The sequence below is a fragment of the Helianthus annuus genome, chromosome 12, assembly GCF_002127325.2.
Source record: "Helianthus annuus cultivar XRQ/B chromosome 12, HanXRQr2.0-SUNRISE, whole genome shotgun sequence".
Classification (NCBI taxonomy): Eukaryota; Viridiplantae; Streptophyta; class Magnoliopsida; order Asterales; family Asteraceae; genus Helianthus; species Helianthus annuus.
The window spans coordinates 5104582-5122252 of record NC_035444.2 but is presented as its reverse complement, the minus strand read 5'-3'; the positions used below and the strand labels follow the sequence as shown (position 1 = coordinate 5122252).

Below are 17671 nucleotides of genomic sequence, written 5' to 3'. Positions count from 1 at the left end.
CAAAGATTTTCCCACTTGTGGGCTTAAGGGGTAGTGATTTCATGGTGGGTCAGGCAAAGTGACGAAACATGAGAAAGCGTGCCTTGAAAACCAGCATGTTTATCCCATTTGCTTTTGATACTTTTGGTTTCCTGGTGCCAGAGGTTGTGGACCTACTTAGTCGAGTTCAAAAGGTTATGCATAGTAATGTTATGACCCCGAAACCTATGGACGTAGTCTTTAAAAGACTTAGTTTTGCTATTCAAAAAATGGTAGCGACGCAACTTATTGCCTGTTTACCATCTATCTCGATGTAAACTCATAACATGTAATATGTTTTCGAGGTATTCTGAATAGAAAATAGATACAAGAGAGAAAGCTAACAAAAAAGAGATAGTTTAACAAAAAGTATTGTAAATTAACATCTCTCAAATTAAGAATAACTAGTAGAAGAACGCCGCGTTGCGGCGGGACCAAAAATTGTAAGAAAACACATGTAAAGATGTCGTTGCGAGTCTGTTTTAACTGAACGCTAGTTGGATGCCAAAGTCATTGCAAATCCTTTATTAATCGACATGTTTAAGCATTACTTTCATAACATTGAACAAGATGGTTATATTTATTGTTAACCGCTAGTCTAGAGATGTTCGAAAGTGTCGGAAACAATTATATTTACATAAACAGTATTAGTCTAGCTATTCTATCAGCTTAAATTAAGGAAATGCAAAGCAATTAAGATGTCCTAAGTTGCCAAAATAGTTGCTCTTCAGCCACTCCATTTGTAATTGCTGTTTGATTTTAATGCAACATGTGCATAGATGTTCCTGTATAAAAAAGTAGACGGGCAAGTTAACCATGATAAATTAGAAGTTGAACGTGACGGCATACATGTTGACTCTAAACTCAAAATTGATAATAAAAAAAATGAAAAACAAAAAAGCCTGTAAGTCCTGCTGATGCTTTTCAAACACACATCCAAGCATGTTGGCATTCAGAATCAGGATATTGAATTTTCTATGCTTAAATGTAATATCAGTACCTTAATTTCAAAAGTTAAATATTTCTAGTATTATAAGAATGAAAATCCAAATATTACAATAGCTGATTCTGTGAATGAAGTCAATGCAACCGCATTTAAAACCAAAAATTCTTACCTGAGGTTATAGTGCTGTAAGGCAGGCTATAAGTGTTCCGGTCTGATTGTCTGAGCCATGTTCTATTTCTAGCAAAGAGAAAAGAGGCACATCAGGCGTGTCAAAAACATGAAAACATAATAATGTTAACGAAGCAATAACCAAATTAACGCATCATCCCATTTGACTCACGTATACAAGAATCCGATGACAACATAATCATTCTTATTATTTTGAAAGTTGAGAAACCTATCAAATGGGTATTTCAATACGTACCGAACGCTGTGCATGAACTGTTTAGGATCAAATGCAAAGGAATGGTAAAAAAAGATGGACAGCTCAGATTAATTCCTTTCTTTTTCTTCCTCATCATGTACATGTATATATTTATTATGTGGCTGAAATGTCAACATATAATTTTAGGTACAACCAAGACTTAGATTACAATTTACAACTAATGGTGCAGCTAATACCCTACTAATTCATTTTATGGCAATCAAATCACAGTCCACACGTTTTGAAACTAACTAACTAAAGCTAATATATATTCTAACTCTAAGATGTAGACTTGGTAATCGACTACAATTGATCAATTTAACCATTATTAATTAAATCGGACCATATATTTATTAATAACCATCATACTGAAAGTTTTCCAAATGATTACAACCTTCTAACTCGTTTTAACTATCTATATCTATATTCCCACTCAACTCATCGTGACCGAAACTCACTTGTTCTTATTTTGATTAATACAAATATCTAGTTTTGTAATTATAATAGTAATCAATTATCTAATGTAGTAATGTCTCATTTTAACCAGAACTCATTTGTAATATAATAGCTAGTGTCATTACATATGCGTATATTTATTGATTTTGCCACATGTATTAATAACCCAGGTGACCATACATATATATTTATGACGTCATCCAGTTTTAAACCGCGTGGAATGGTACGTTGGACGGGTCAATGACTGGTCCGATTATGCAAGAGATTGTTGAGAACTTACTTGATATGAAGAGGAGACATGCTATTAAAAAAGACCATGATGCGATTAGGGTTTACATTTAAATCGACCCACTCGGACCATATTTTGAGTACTCTTCCATACGCTACTGGCCTATCGACTTCGTCATACTCTGTTGCGCCTTCATCGAAGGCTCCTCGCCTATTTGTTTGCAAAATTCAAAATAAATCATTTTGTATAAAACAATGTGAATTTAAGTTATGTAATGGTTACAGGACTTTCATCTTTAATGTGTTCATCCACCAGATATATGTGTTGAAGACCAAATAGTCAACATTTTTCCAATTTTGACCATGCTTATTAATTGACTCAGGCATGATATAGACTAAGTGGTTCAAGCGATGATAAAGCACATCTTTTAAATATCGAATATTCATAAAATACAACCAAGAGAGAAAATTAACCACACAAATCATATTAAATACACAAAACGATAACATTACCTTTGGAAGAAACCTTATGTTGAGTCTCCTGACTACACTGGGTGTTTCATTTCCATCTGCAAATCACCAAAAAAAGAAATTTCTCAGTTTGAAATGTGTATCCTCTCTAGTAAAGTACCTATGTTTGTTGATTTTGCATCTTCCTCAAGGTTACCTGATGTCGGAGACCGGCGACGCGGAAGTGGTGATGGAGATGGAGGCGGATGCGTGCGACGGAGTGGGTGGCGTTGGGGTTCAGGACGATGATGGAGGGCGGTGGTGGGAAGGTGTCGATGTGGTGAAGAAGAAACTCTGATTTAGGTATTAGGGTTTAGAAGATGGCAAGTTGACGCCGTCACCGTTAAATGACTGTTTCTCAGTTATGTTATGTTTTAATACATACAAGATAATGCACACAAAGGTTAACGGAAACACACATCCAAGGCTCAGGAAACCATCACGGCCAGGTAAGCATCGTATATCAGACCACCAAAAACTTCATACAACATCATCATAGCTCAACACATCGATATCCATGGAAAAAAAAGCAACAACCATAGCTGGTTTCAAACTCACGTGCAACAATGACACAAAAGCTAACCACGAAACCCCCAAAATTAAGGAAACACTATACATCCACAACCACCGTTCATCGCCGTCATAGACGCCTCGTAAACCGCCGACAAAATCAAAATCCCAAATCTCACCCTTACAAAAAACAGATTTAACTAAACCAACAGACTCGGATCTGATAGATCGTCATCGTCTTGACGGCTCAGTGTCGCCCAGGCTGCAACCGGAGTTGCCACGCCAATAGGCAGGTTCCAATCATCGGCGGTGGTGAAACAACAATACCAGCGGTTGTAACAACCACACCACAAAGTAACCCAACATTAAACCACAAAATGCAAAGAAAAATAAAAAGCAAAACGCTGACCTGAAGCCGGTGCCTCCGGCAACGGTGGTGCAATACTCATCGCTCCATTTCTTTCTCTAACACCTCACAATCTCATTTGTATCATAGATAACCACAGATCTACGGTGGTGCGTAGTGGTTCCGGTATGGCTGGAGAAGACGGGTGAGGCCGTGGTGGTCGGAAGCAGCGAGAGGGAAGTGGTGGTGGAGATGGAGGCGGATGTGGGCGACGCAGTGAGTGGCGTTGGCGTTGAAGACGATGATGGAGGGCGGTGGTGGGAAGGTGTCGATCTGGTGAAGAAGAAGTGAAGAATGTGATTTAGGGTGACGCCGTTACCGTTAATTCACTGTTGTTCGGTTATGTTGTGAATTAATATATATATATGAATATTGAATGGAAAATGTATGTATTAATAATAATCACTTTGACTAAACAACTTACCTAAATAGCAATGGACTTTTTACAAAATTTCAATACTTTTATTATATAAAAGGAAACCTTCTAAAACTAAATGTTCATTGATTAGCAAACCAAAATCTTAAGGACGTGTAAATTGTACCTACTAATGAATAGAAAGGTTTTTTTTCAACCGTGAATTTCTTGCTTCTTGTAAGATTTGAATTCAAGATCTCACACTTAAGTATTTTAAAAGGGGTTTCTAGTCACTGGACCACCAACCCCAGTGATGGTGTAATGATTAGAAAGTTGACATGTGAGTAATTAGTGCAAAAGTCGGCAAGTTTTGCACTAATTAAAATGCTGGTGCAAAAATTGTAAAGTATGCATTTATTTAACTAGGCATCCTGGTAAGCAATGACAAGTGTCTTCGTCTTACCATGCAGCGAACGGAAAGATGACACGTGTACAAAAGCGCATAATAACTATTGTGTCGATTTAACTAGGCAGGCATCCACGATGCCTTATCATACCATGCCTAGTTATAATTAGTTTAACTTTTATTTGTGTATATTTTTGTTTACATGTTTTAAATTTAGAAATTATAATACTTGTTAAATTATAACATGTGTAAAACTTAAAATCATGATATTTTTTTTAGGGAATATATCTACTATAAAGCGAAGGGCCCATTTGTCCATTACATTCATTTGGACGTTGGATATTTTAATATTGTGCCCTTATATAATATACTACATAAAAAGACATGTTAATGCATTTTTTATCATATCTGTAACAAGAGTAGGGTTCCTACGGAAAGTGTGTTTTTCCTAGAAAGTCTAGGAAGCGATCTGGTCCATCAGATTGGTGTGTTTAAGGGTTGAGATTAAATCAATGGCAATCTTGTAATATTTAACTATATTTAATAGATTGTTTTAAATGATAAGGGGTAATTTCGTCATAACAGTGTTTAAAATCAATCAAAAATAACCGTCAACAAGTCACATTTCCTTATTACATGCGAATTTCCCTCTCTCTCACTTTCTCTCTCTAAACCCACAACGAAATCAATCAAAAATCACACCAAAAATACCTATAATCATGGATGAAGATAAGAGATTTTCCAACTTCTATATACGTAAGATCAAACGGACATTGTGTTCTGTGTTTTAGTTGGCGATTAGGGTTCAATTGTGTTCTACATTGAAGTGTTCTATGTTTGCAGGGAAGAGATTCAAAAAAAGAGGGATTTGAACAAGATGGATGGGAGCAGACTTGAAGTCGCCGGAAGAGAAAACACAGTCGCCGGAAGCAACGCCGGAAGAGAAAACACGGTCGTAATCTGCTTGTAAAACACATTTGTATGAATCTGCTTGCTGTTAAAACACAGCTGTATGAATCTGAATTGCTGTTAAAACACAGCTGTATGAATCTGAATGATAAAACACATTTGTATGAATCTGCTTGCTGTTAAAACACAACTGTATGAATCTGAATGCTAAAACACAATTGTATGAATCTGCTTGCTGTTAAAACACAACGGTATAAATCTGCTTGCTGTTAAAACACACCTGTATCAATCTGAATGCTAAAACACAACTGTATGAATCTGTTTGCTGTTAAAACACAACGGTATGCATCTACTTGCTGTTAAAACACAATTGTTTGAATCTGAATGCTAAAACACAACTGTATGAATCTGCTAGCTGTTAAAACACAGTTGTATGAATCTGGATGCTAAAACACAACTGTATGAATCTGCTTGCTGTTAAAACACAACTGTATGAATCTGAATAATAAAACACAGCTGTATGAATCTGCTTGCTGTTAAAACACAGTACCAAGAACATGCTGATAGATTCCAGCAATAAAACGAAGGAATGATTGATATTAAGTGAAATCAGAAAATCGAAAACAAAAAATTCCGAAATTTATGGATAGTTAGTTATTGAAGATAATTTCCTAAAATAAAAATAGATTGTGAAAGTACATAAATGCCCTTTTAGATAAAATCCTTCAATGTCACATGTCGCGTTCTTATTGCTTCCTAGACTTTCTAGGAAAAACACACTTTCCACCCAACTCCTACTTCTGTAGCAAAATGGTGTTATCATTTGATATATATAATAATAATTAGTTACGAGAAATGATAAGAAAAAAAGTAGCATGTAAATAAGTAAAGTTGTGAAATAGATGTGAGAGGTGTGGTTTGTATTTGAAGTGTAGAATTACCAACTTCAAATGGAACGTTCTAATCAAATATATTATGCTATTAAAGTGTTTATTTAGCTCTACTAATGAGTAATAAGCTAAAGTGAATCTCATATAGAAATTACAAACAAATTTGTGTTACGTACACCATGTCATTTGTTGCAAGGTAAGGCATAGACATGCGCAATTACCTACTTGGCTGTTTAATTAAATCGACTCATAAATTACTCACTTATGCTCCCTTGTCAACGTGTCAACTTTCTATTCGTTGCATGATACAACAAAGACACATAAGAAGACTTCAATCTTCAAGTTTAACTACATATATAACTGTATATATGTCGGCTCACAAAGCGTAAAGAGTAATCAATTAACTGCCATCATATACTTGGTTTTCTAACTGAATTAGCGCAAAACTTGTGAGTTCTGCTATGGTTAGCATAAAGCTTGTTCTATTCTATACTGCCTCCGTGTTAACTTTCTATTGCCTACAAACTACACATTAGAGCATTCACATCCAATCCACTAAAAATATACATACATTTCACTAAAAAACAACTCCTATATCAATATATTTCCACTAAAAACAAATATTTTTTCTCTTTCCTTTCAATATATATTACATTTTCTCTCTCCTCCACTCACAACCGCTTTCAATATATATTAAAAAAGTATAGAGGGTGAACAGTGTCCCCCAAATATACAGATGAACAGTAACATTTTCTCTCTCCTCCACTCACAACCACTTTTTATACTTCTTATATTTTAAAAACCCCCCACACAGATTTTGATGGTTTGGATGAGAATGCTCTTAGACATATCACATAAGTCATTTATTATATTGAATAGTAAATTTAGGGAATATGTAAATTTTCATCTGAGCATTCACATCCAGCACCCTAAAATTATACATACATTCCACTAAAAAACAACTCATATATCAATATATTTCCACTAAAAACAAATACTTTTTCTCTCTCCTTTTCAATTAAATATTATTTTTATACCTTTATCATTACATTTTTCTCTCTCCTTCACTCACAACTACTTTCAATATATATTAAAAAATTATAGTGGGTGAACAGTGTCCCCCCAAATATACAGATGAATAGTAACATTTTCTCTCTCCTCCACTCACAACCATTTTTTATACTCTTTATATTTTAAAAACTCCACACTCACAATTTAGTTCTTTGGATGTGAATGCTCTTAGTAATAATACAACAAAGAAATTAAAAAAATTCAACGAAGTATCGATATAGTTCGTAGGGTTGATTTAGGCTATGCGGTATGGTAGAGGCTCATCCTTGGAGGATGATTCGCCATGTAAGCGCCACGTAGATCTGGTGTAAGGATGGAGCAAAGAGGATGGAGGTAAGAAAATAGAGGATGAGCCTAAAATATATATATATGTATGTTTTGTATGTATAGGTGTGTGAGAGAGGGGGAGGCCCCTCCAAATCGTCGCACCCCCAACGATCTCGACGACGGAGGCACGGCGATGAAGTGGAGGAAATCGAGAGGGGGCACAGCTACAGGACTAGACGGTATGGGGAAATGGAGAGGGGGCACGACGACGGAAACGGTATATCGAGGGGTGAATGTAAAAAAAAGGAAAGGCTGCACCAGAATCTGAAATGTCACTTCATGTCTGCTTTTACATTTATTTCATTTCTTTCATGTCACTTCAAACCAAAGTACAAAACCCTACATTTATTTTATTACTTTTATATAAAGACAACCAAAAAATTTACTGAAATTAATACGCATTACATAAAGATAAAGGCAGGAGAAAATCTACCCTGTTTCTTACAAATTAAATAATTTTTTTAGTATTTCTTTTATCAAGGTTTATATATCATTAGTAAGAAATTTTATTAATTCTTTTGTTTGTAAAAAATGGATCCTCGACCTTTTATTTTCTGTTTTGATGTAACTTAACAAGTTTTTTGGACTTTATTTAAAAAAAAATTAAAAGATTATATCGATAGTATAGAAGTTGTTTTCTTTTTGGGTTGACCAAAAAGCGTTTACAATCAAATATATTTATTTTAAACCAAGCAAGATATTTTCTTATATTCAAATATCTAAAAGGTTTTATGATTTATCAGAAGATGTCCCACCAAAAAAATATATGCTCATTATTTCTAGGGTTGAACAATGGAACGTGGTTTATTCCTTCTGAGAGCACCAACATCGTGGGGTTTAAAATGTTGATCCGAATTTTAAACATACATTTAAAAAACAAATATATAAAATTAAAATACAATTAATACTAACTAAAAAAACAAATTCATTAAAATTAAAAACATTACATAAAACCTAAACAAGACGAGATAATAAACTTAAATAAGCTACATAATTGAACCTAAACACACAAGATAATTAAACATAAACAAGACGAGATAATTAAGCCTAAATAAACCAGATACTTAAAAATAAACAAAGCCAATAACTAAATCTAATCATCAACCTCTGAACCGTCGGAGTCGACATCCGGAGGGGGAGCATGTCCTATACAGGGATGGTTTCTTATTAATTGTTAGGTTGCGATGTGAAAAATATCTTCTGTTGTGTAAGCTTCGGTATTCTTGACAAGCCCAGGAAAATTGTGTGTGCCTCTGTTATGTCGTCACTTGAGCCATCTTGAAGTTGAAGAATGCATGAAATCTGCAAATCTCAACGAACAGAGTATGAAACCTTGACAAAGTGACGTTCGCAGAACGATCGGTTTCTTCTACACGTTGACAGAATCCTTCAAGTAAGAGTTCTCTAATTGAAATGGCTCCTCGTCTTTTATCGTAGAAGTCCATCCAATTGACAAGAGTAGGGGTGAGCAATGGGTAAGAACCTTTCGGAACCGACCCGTACCCGGAACCATTTATTAAGTATTATGAAAACCATAACCGAACCGATTAGTAATGTAATGGTTCGGGTCCTAGAAGGGTCTCACGGGTCTCAAACCCATATGGTTCCACCAGAACCATTTGTTTAATTTTGAGCATGCGATATCGTTCTACATAGTTACTGGTCGGACTACTCACCAAAGCCAATTTTTATTGCCCATTAGCTGCAATATGGTTCATAAGTCGTAACTCGTAACAACAAAGTTGACTTTTTGGTCAATTGGACAAAACGACAATAGTCATTGACAATTGGCTTTTGTTAGCCAACATTACTATGCAATATTGGGTTTAGAACCATTACAGTACTTACATTTTTTGGAACATGATATGCAATAGTAATAGTTTGTACATAAAAAATATGAACTCAAACCAATTTAATATTAATAATCATCATTCAAACAATAGCATAAATCAATCCACATATCAAAAAAGCCAATTCAAATAGATCAGTTAGTCAAATAATAGCATATAAATGATCCAAAATCCAATAAATAAATTAAATAATTAAATAAATAGCATATAAATGATTGTAATATGAAATCCTGGTTGATCCGGAAGAATTGTATTTTAATATGGAAAAAATCCAATACATAAATGATAAAACATATGAAGGATCGTATGAAAATCGGTTCCTTGTGTTTCTTATCCAATACCCATGGGTCGGAACCGGAACCGACCCGGAACCATTTTGTTGAGTATTATGAAACCCATAAACCGACCCTTCTAGAGCAAAAGGTTCGGGTCCATTGTGGTTCTGGTTCGGGTTGAAGGTTCCGTGGTTCGAGAACCGTTTTTTGCTCACCCCTAGACAAGAGCCATGTCTTCTCCTTTGGTCCAAAGGTTTCTTGCGGTTTTTTAATGAATCTTTGTAGTTAATTATCAGTTTAGAAGTGCACATGTTAGTTGAAAGATTCATGAATTTATAGTAGTAAAAACTAGTCGTTGCAAAAGTATCCGTTTGACAATAAATAATTTATAACTCATCTCATTAATCATTTTTCCTCTCACTAATTAAGAAAAACAACTTTACCCTACACATTTCAAAATTTATTCTACACATATCAATATTTATCATACATATATCCTACTCGTGTCGCAAATTCTACATTTTATCCTACACATATCGAAATTTATCATATATTTTATTTTACACACATCGAAAATTTTCTTTCACCATAAATTAGGTTGTCTTAAAAGAATATATATTTCAAAAAAAATTACAAGTTTTGTCCTTTATCTTAGTACACTTATCAGGCGATGTCCTTTTTAACGAATTTTGACAGGTTTTGCCCTTTATAGGGAATATTGTTGCACGTCTTGTCCTTTAACCCTAACCCAGTTAGATTTTCTTGTTAAATCTGGTTACCTAAGGGTATTTTAATCTTTTTACTCCTTTATTCATGGTTGTAAAACAAGGTTTCCAAGGCAGAGTACTCTCCGAGTAGTCGCTACAAGGCAGGCTGCCGAGGCGACTTTCTTTGACTCCGACTAATTACTTGGAGTCGGTCAAACACGGTCAACCTCGGCCAGAATTGGATCTAGTAGGTCAACTCGGGCCTAGTTTGACTTAAATAAAAATATAACATAATTTCTATGCCTATCATATTAAAGAATGAATATCATTTTCACGTATTTTGTTATAAATATTAGTAAATTTCTGTTATTTGACATATATTTATTCTCCAAAAAGTAATTTCTTTATAATTTAACATGTCCGAGTACTCCCCGACTACTCTCCGCGTAAACCGAGTACTCTCAACTCCCCGGTCGACCGACTAGGGAGCGCCTAGCGACTTTTGAAACCATGCCTTTATTTAATATTATTTAAAAAATAAAAACAAAATATTTTTAAAAATTAGTATTATTATTATATATAACACTCTTTCTCTCTCTATACACTTTTTATCAACAGCTCTCTCTCTCTCTCTCTTTCTATCTACCACACTCTTAGGCTATAGGGTGTGGTCATGACCCTCATAACCACCATGACCCTTCACATAGGCACCACATCATCCATCTTTAATACATTATTCAAAACCACTATCCTAAAGGTGTGGTCATGACCCAAACAACTATCCTCTTTATTTTTTAATTTGTTTTTGTCTTAAAATTATCAAATGGGAGGGTCGTGGTAATCGTGGTTTAATCCATGGAACCACCATCAATCAAGGAGGGGGATGGTATACCATTTAATTAATGATCCTATGTGGAAATAATGTTCCAATCCATGACCCTCTCACCACCATCAACCAACCACCACCAACAGTAACCCACCTGCCACCACAACCACCGTCAAACACCAGCATTGTCCAACCCCACCATCGTCGGAACCCTAGAACCCATGTCTCCTAACATCCACAGCCGTCACAACCGTAACCATCAAACACCACCACCACCCACCAAATCCGGCCACCGTCTTCATCTACTCCCTCCCTGACCAACAAACACCACCATTGTCCAACCCCACAATCTCGGAAACCTAGAACCCTCGTTGCCTAACATCCACAGCCGTCACAATCGTAACCATCAAAAACCACCACCACCCACCAAATCCGGCCACTAGCTTCATCTACTCCCTCCCTGACCAACAAATTCGGCCAGCATTTACATCACCTTTCTCTATCTGGCAAACAAATCCTAACACCAACGCCATCTCCTTTCTCTCCCTGAACGTTGCCAAGTTGTGCGAAACCCTTGATCTGTGACTAGGATCGGCATCTTCAGCGTTAACTTAAGAACCCCCTTATTTTCGTCATGATTTTGTGACTGAGATCGACATCTTGCGTCGTGATTTTGTTGGATAAAAGGATTTTGATTTAGTATGTTAATTCTTAATTACAAAAGTTTAAGTTTGGTTATGTTATGTTCTGTACATATTTACAAATTGATCTTTGATTTTTTATGTGATTTGATTTGTTTGTGTAATTTCTAACTTGAATCGATTCCCTGCATATTTTTACATACAAATTAATTTAAAGTAGTTTACATATGATTTGTTCATATTTACAAGTTAATATGTGATTGGATTTGTTTGAATTTATTTTGGAAAAATTACAAGTTTTGTCCTTTATCTTAATATCACTTATCAGGCGGTGTCCTTTTTAACGAACTTTGACAAGTTTTGCCCTTTATAAGGAATTTTGTTGCACGTTTTGTCCTTTAGGCTTAACCTTGTTAGATTTTCTTGTTAAATCTTGTCACCCAAGGGTATTTTAGTCTTTTTACCCATATATTTAATATTATTTAAAAGAATAGAACAAAATCTTTTAGGGTTGACTCTTGAAATAAATGGGTAAAAAGACTAAAATACCCTTGGGTGACAAGATTTAACAAGAAAAACTAACTGGGTTAAGATTAAAGGACAAAACGTGCAACAAAATTCTTTATAAAGGGCAAAACTTGTCAAAATTCGTCAAAAAAGACACCGCCTGATAAGTGGTATTAAGATAAAAGACAAAACTTGTAATTTTTCCATTTATTTTTGGAGTAAATTACAAATTTTGTGGTGGCTGGTGCCGGCAGTCACGGTGGCTGCTGGTGGTGGTAGATTTAAGTTATTTACATATTTAGTCCTTTCAGGTGAAATGGCAAAAATTTCCTCACATGCAAGTCACATGATCAGATTTAACAAAAAAATCTAACTGGGTTAGGACTAAAGGACAAGACGTGCAACAATATTTCCTATAAAGGGCAAAACCTGCCAAAATTCGTTGAAAATGACACCGCCTGATAAGTAGTATTAAGATAAAGGACAAAACTTGTAATTTTTCTTTTCAAAAATGAGTTACAAGTTTAATTAATTAGCTAATTTAGAGGAATACAATAAATTAATTAGACTAGAAGGTATGGGGGCCGGCTTGGCCCGGCTTGGCCCGGCGCCGGACCCCCACACCGCCCCCCTCTTCCGGCTTTCATCAAACCCGGCCACCCACCGCCGGGTGTGCCGTGCCTCCCTTTTCCTTTTCCTCTCACATATACCTATACATACATACATATATATACATAAAGGGGTTCATCCCCCACCCCCCTAGGTCCATCCCCTCCAAGCCACTCCTACGTGGCGCTTATGTGGCGGCTCATCCCCTCCAAGCCCATCCAAACCATACCTTCTAGTCTTAAAGTTTGTAAATTTACCTATATATCCTTACAAATTACAACACCATTAAATACACATATTAAATAGAGCATTTTTATTGATTTAAAACATATTCTTTGTATTCTTAAAAAAAATCTCTTTTGTGAAATAGACGAATACTTAAAAAGGTAACCAATATAGTGGTAAAAATAATAAAAGAAAAATGATAACAACATTAAATACATGAAAGAATAATTGGGTTTTCTAGTGTCTAAAAGAATTTTTACAAATTATAATTACTTTAGGAAAATTTAGAAATTTGAACAATCTTTTTTAAAAAGCAAATAATTTACACGTAAACCATGTATCAACTTTCATATGGAGGGGTAATCACCAATTCAATGCCACTAAACCACTAAATCATGAATGAAACTTTAAATATATAATAAAGTTTCCTACAAATTAAATGTCAAATAATAAATAAAGATGAAAATCGTAAAAGAAATATCAGAAAAAGAGATGAATTAATGAAGTTACGATTTGTATAGAAAAAAACAAATGAATAAATACGATAAAAATAATATAGTACAGAAGTATTGACACTAAGGATGAGCATAGCATCTGTTCAGTATCAAATGTACCGGTATCGAAAAACAAGAAAAATTGATAGCGGTGTTGGTACCAAATATATTGGTATGGTACCAGTATTTACTGGTGTTTAAAATACCGGTATCATACTGATACTAATACCAAAGAACAGGAAAAAAGGTACCAGTACCCGATACCAAATGTTCAACCTTGACATGTAAGACGTATAGGAAAAAACAGATGAATAAATAGGACAGAAATAATATAGTACAGAAGTATTGACACATGATAGACATGTGGGACTACATAACCATCTAAGTTGTATAATAACTGAAGTATGAAGATATATTTTGTAAAAACAAAAAAAAATAATTAAAAATACTACTCATACACTATTTAACACCAATAATTGTTGGTACACGATATGTGGACGTGACTCAGTTCGGTTCGACTTAGGTTCGGCTCAAGTTCAACGCCATGACATTCCTCCGTCGTGCGTTCCAAAGTTCGATACACGAAGCTCAAGAGCCGCGAACTTTGAGCACTGGGCCGGATTACAAGACTTGGGCTGAAACCAAGTAGACGAAACACAGCATGGGCCTCAACTGTTTTGGGCCAAAGCCCAAAGTCGGTGAAACACAGATGCTGTCGACGAAACAAGTCTGTTTCGTCGACCTTGATCTTGTTTCGTCGACTGCCCTTCTATTTCGTCGTCTGCTCATGCGTTTCGTCGAAGACCTGCTTCTGTTTCGCCATACCTGATCCTATATAAACAAGACTCAAGACAGAAACAATGTTGGTAGAGTCACAGTTGCCCATTCCATTCTGGAGTGAAGCTGTGGCCTCTGCATGTTACACGTTGAACCGAGTCCTTACAGTCAAAAGGCACAACAAGACCTGCTTTGAGCTTCTTCACAACGGAAACCAGATTTGTCATATCTTGAACCGTTTGGAGCTCCGTGCACAATAATCGATCCTAATGGAAAGTTTGGGGCAAAAGCAATTGAATGATACTTTCTTGGGTATGCCACCCCGAACTTAAGAGTCTGGAATCTAGAGACTAAAATGGTTAAGGAATGGTCTAAGGTCAGAGTACAAAGGCACACATTGCGAGTCAAATGTCCTGGTCAGCCTTGAATGTTTGAGTATGATGACTTTTTCAATTCGATCAATGTTGAAGCAGTTGAAGAAAATGTTGCGGCAAGGATGTTTTTCGAGAGTGACAACGCAACAGATTCACCGTTGGTTCGTCCAATTATTGTCAATCAAGAATCATCTTCAGTGAACAATAATGCTCTCGACAATGAGGATTTTCACGATGCTACCGAATTGAACGAATCTTCAGAGGATGAAGAATTTCTCGATGCAGATCAAGAAGCTCCAACAACAGCCGTTCATGGTACTTCAGAGGCTACACCTCCAGTGGACGCCCCTAGAACAGCTGAAGCTACTGCATCATCCTCTTCGTCAATTCCGGGTATTGAATTGGTTGTTGATCTCAATCTCAACAATCTGGGTACAAATATTCCAGTTCAAGATAATCCAGAAACAAGGATTCACAATACCCATCCTCAACAAAACATCTTCGGAAATGTACAGAGTGGCATTCAAACAAGAAACATGTTGCGAAACAACAACAATGCAGGCTTGTATGCGGCGATTCGAGAATCTGGTCAACAAAATGATTGGTCCTTTGCGTGTTACGTTTCACAAGAAGAACCAAAATCTATCAAAGAAGCTTTGAAAGATAATTCTTGGGTGGAAGCAATGCAGGAAGAACTGCAACAATTCCAGAAGCTAGGTGTCTGGAAACTAGTTGAGAAACCTGAGAACTACAAGAAGATTGGTACCCGTTGGGTATACAAATGCAAAAAGGATGACCGTGGAGTAGTTATCCGAAACAAAGCAAGATTAGTCGTTCAAGGTTTTCGTCAGATTGAAGGGTTCGACTACAACGAAGTTTATGCACCAGTTGCACGTCTGGAAGCAATTCGGATCTTTCTGGCTTATGCCTGATTCAAAGGATTCAAGGTTTACCAGATGGACGTCAAAAGTGCATTCTTACATGGTGTGGTTGAAGAAGAGGTGTACGTTGAACAGCCTCCAGGTTTTGAAGATCCTATTCACCCTGATCGGGTTTGGTTGCTGAACAAAGCTCTCTATGGTCTACATCAAGCACCACGTACTTGGTATGCAACCTTATCTAATTATCTGCTGGAGAATGGATTTCGCAGAGGTCTTATCGATTGTACTCTTTTCATCAAAGAACAAGATGGAGATCTTCTACTGGTACAGGTATACGTTGTTGATATTATATTTGGTTCTACTAATGATGTTTTGTGTAGGAATTTCGAGCATATTATGCAGGATAAATTCGAGATGAGTGCTATGGGGGAAATAACTTTCTTTTTGGGCCTACAAGTGCAACAAACTGAGTCTGGGATATTCATCCATCAGACAAAATATGTTGGTGACATCTTGAGTCGGTTCCAGATGTCTGATGCAATGCCCATCGGTACCCCATTGCAGCAAAATCACGGAATTAATCCAGACTTGAAGGGTGAAGTTGTTAGCCCCTCATACTACCGTGCAATGATCGGATCTCTTATGTACCTCACAGCATCATGACCAGATATAATGTACCCAACGTGCCTGCTTGCCAGATATCAAGTCAACCCGAAGGCCTCACATCTTGCAGCTGTAAAAAGGATTTTTCGTTATTTGAAGGGTTGCCCTGACACCGGTCTATGGTACCATAGGGATAATAACTTTGATTTGATCGCTTTCAGTGATTCTGATTTTGGCGGATGCAAAATCGACGGCAAATCCACAACGGCTGGATGTCAGTTTTTGGGAAATCGCCTAGTCACATGGCAGTGCAAGAAGCAGACGTGTGTCGCTACATCAACATGCGAAGCTGAATACATTGTTGCCTCAAGTTGTTGCTCCCAAGTCCTGTGGATCCAACAACAATTACGCGACTACGGTTTTGAATTCCTAACTACTCCTAATTACGTTGATAATTCTGCTGCCTTACAGATCACTAGAAATTCTGTGCAGCATTCAAAGACCAAACACATCGAAATCAAATATCACTTCATACGTGATTTCTTTGATAAAAGGCTAATCGATGTTGTTAAGGTCCACACCGATGACCAACGTGCCGACCTTTTTACCAAAGCATTTGACAAATCAAGATTTGACTTTTTATTATTGGTAAACGGCATTAAGGTCAAACAAGAGTAAAACCAACATCAGAAAATCATTTTTGTAAATACCTTTGTGTTTTTAAATTTGTCATAGTTTGTTGATTTTAGGGGGAGTAAATCCAAAATTTGAAAATCCAAAAACATCGAAAAATTTCAAAAACACAAAAACAATAGAAAAGCAAAAATGAGTTTCCTGGCGAGCAAAAGAGAATATGATAGTACATCAGTGGTCTATCCAAACCTCTTTAAACCTTAAATGAAAAATATGTTAAGCAGCTCTATATAAGATGTATCGGTAGGCTCACAATCATTTTAAAGTGTGCAGGGTGATATAAACCTAAATCGACTGATGACCAGATGGGAACCATTCATTGGCATATGGTTTTAGTACCGAAATTTCGTTTGAGAGATTGCCGAGGTTCTGAGATATTCGGTCTTTATGCTGCTTATCATCTGGGTATCATGGTTGTATCTTTTACCGAAAAATAACGGGGACGCAAGTCTAGATCTTCCATGATACTATACATACGTGTACATACTGCATTCGACCTCAATAAGTGATAAACAATCACATGTCCAAACAAATAAGTGATAAAATATCACATTTATCCGGGAGTCAAGTTCGTCTCTCTGCTGTACGAAAGTACTGACCTGTTCACGGACTTGCTCCTGTGCCCTCATGCATATGAAAATCAAGTTCCTCATCAATAAGTGATTCTATCACATAGGGCTTGTTTTCAAATCTCAATAAGTGAGTTTCTCACATCATATATGTAACACCCCCAAAATACCACCTGCGGAAACC

The 17671-nt window shown here is 36.2% G+C and overlaps 1 protein-coding gene across 5 annotated transcripts; it reads right to left on the bottom strand.

The window, feature by feature from the left end:
* Positions 1-514: 514 nt before the first annotated feature.
* On the bottom strand, positions 515-3858 carry LOC110893842 (protein ESKIMO 1-like). 5 transcript variants are annotated; one of them, XR_004874376.1, is made up of 6 exons: positions 2740-3858; positions 2586-2641; positions 2125-2283; positions 1389-1510; positions 1134-1201; positions 515-803 (listed from the first exon to the last, which is right to left on the bottom strand). XR_004874376.1 is itself a non-coding variant. In XM_022140991.2 (4 exons), the coding sequence occupies exons 1-4, from the start codon at positions 2457-2459 to the stop codon at positions 778-780; spliced, it is 357 nt and encodes a 118-aa protein (XP_021996683.1). In that variant the 5' UTR covers positions 2460-2474; the 3' UTR covers positions 515-777. The 5 variants fall into 5 exon arrangements, 1 of the variants encoding a protein (XP_021996683.1); XR_002565988.2 differs by having other exon boundaries at positions 1389-2283; XR_002565987.2 differs by lacking the exon at positions 1389-1510.
* Between the last annotated feature and the right edge of the window lie 13813 nt (positions 3859-17671).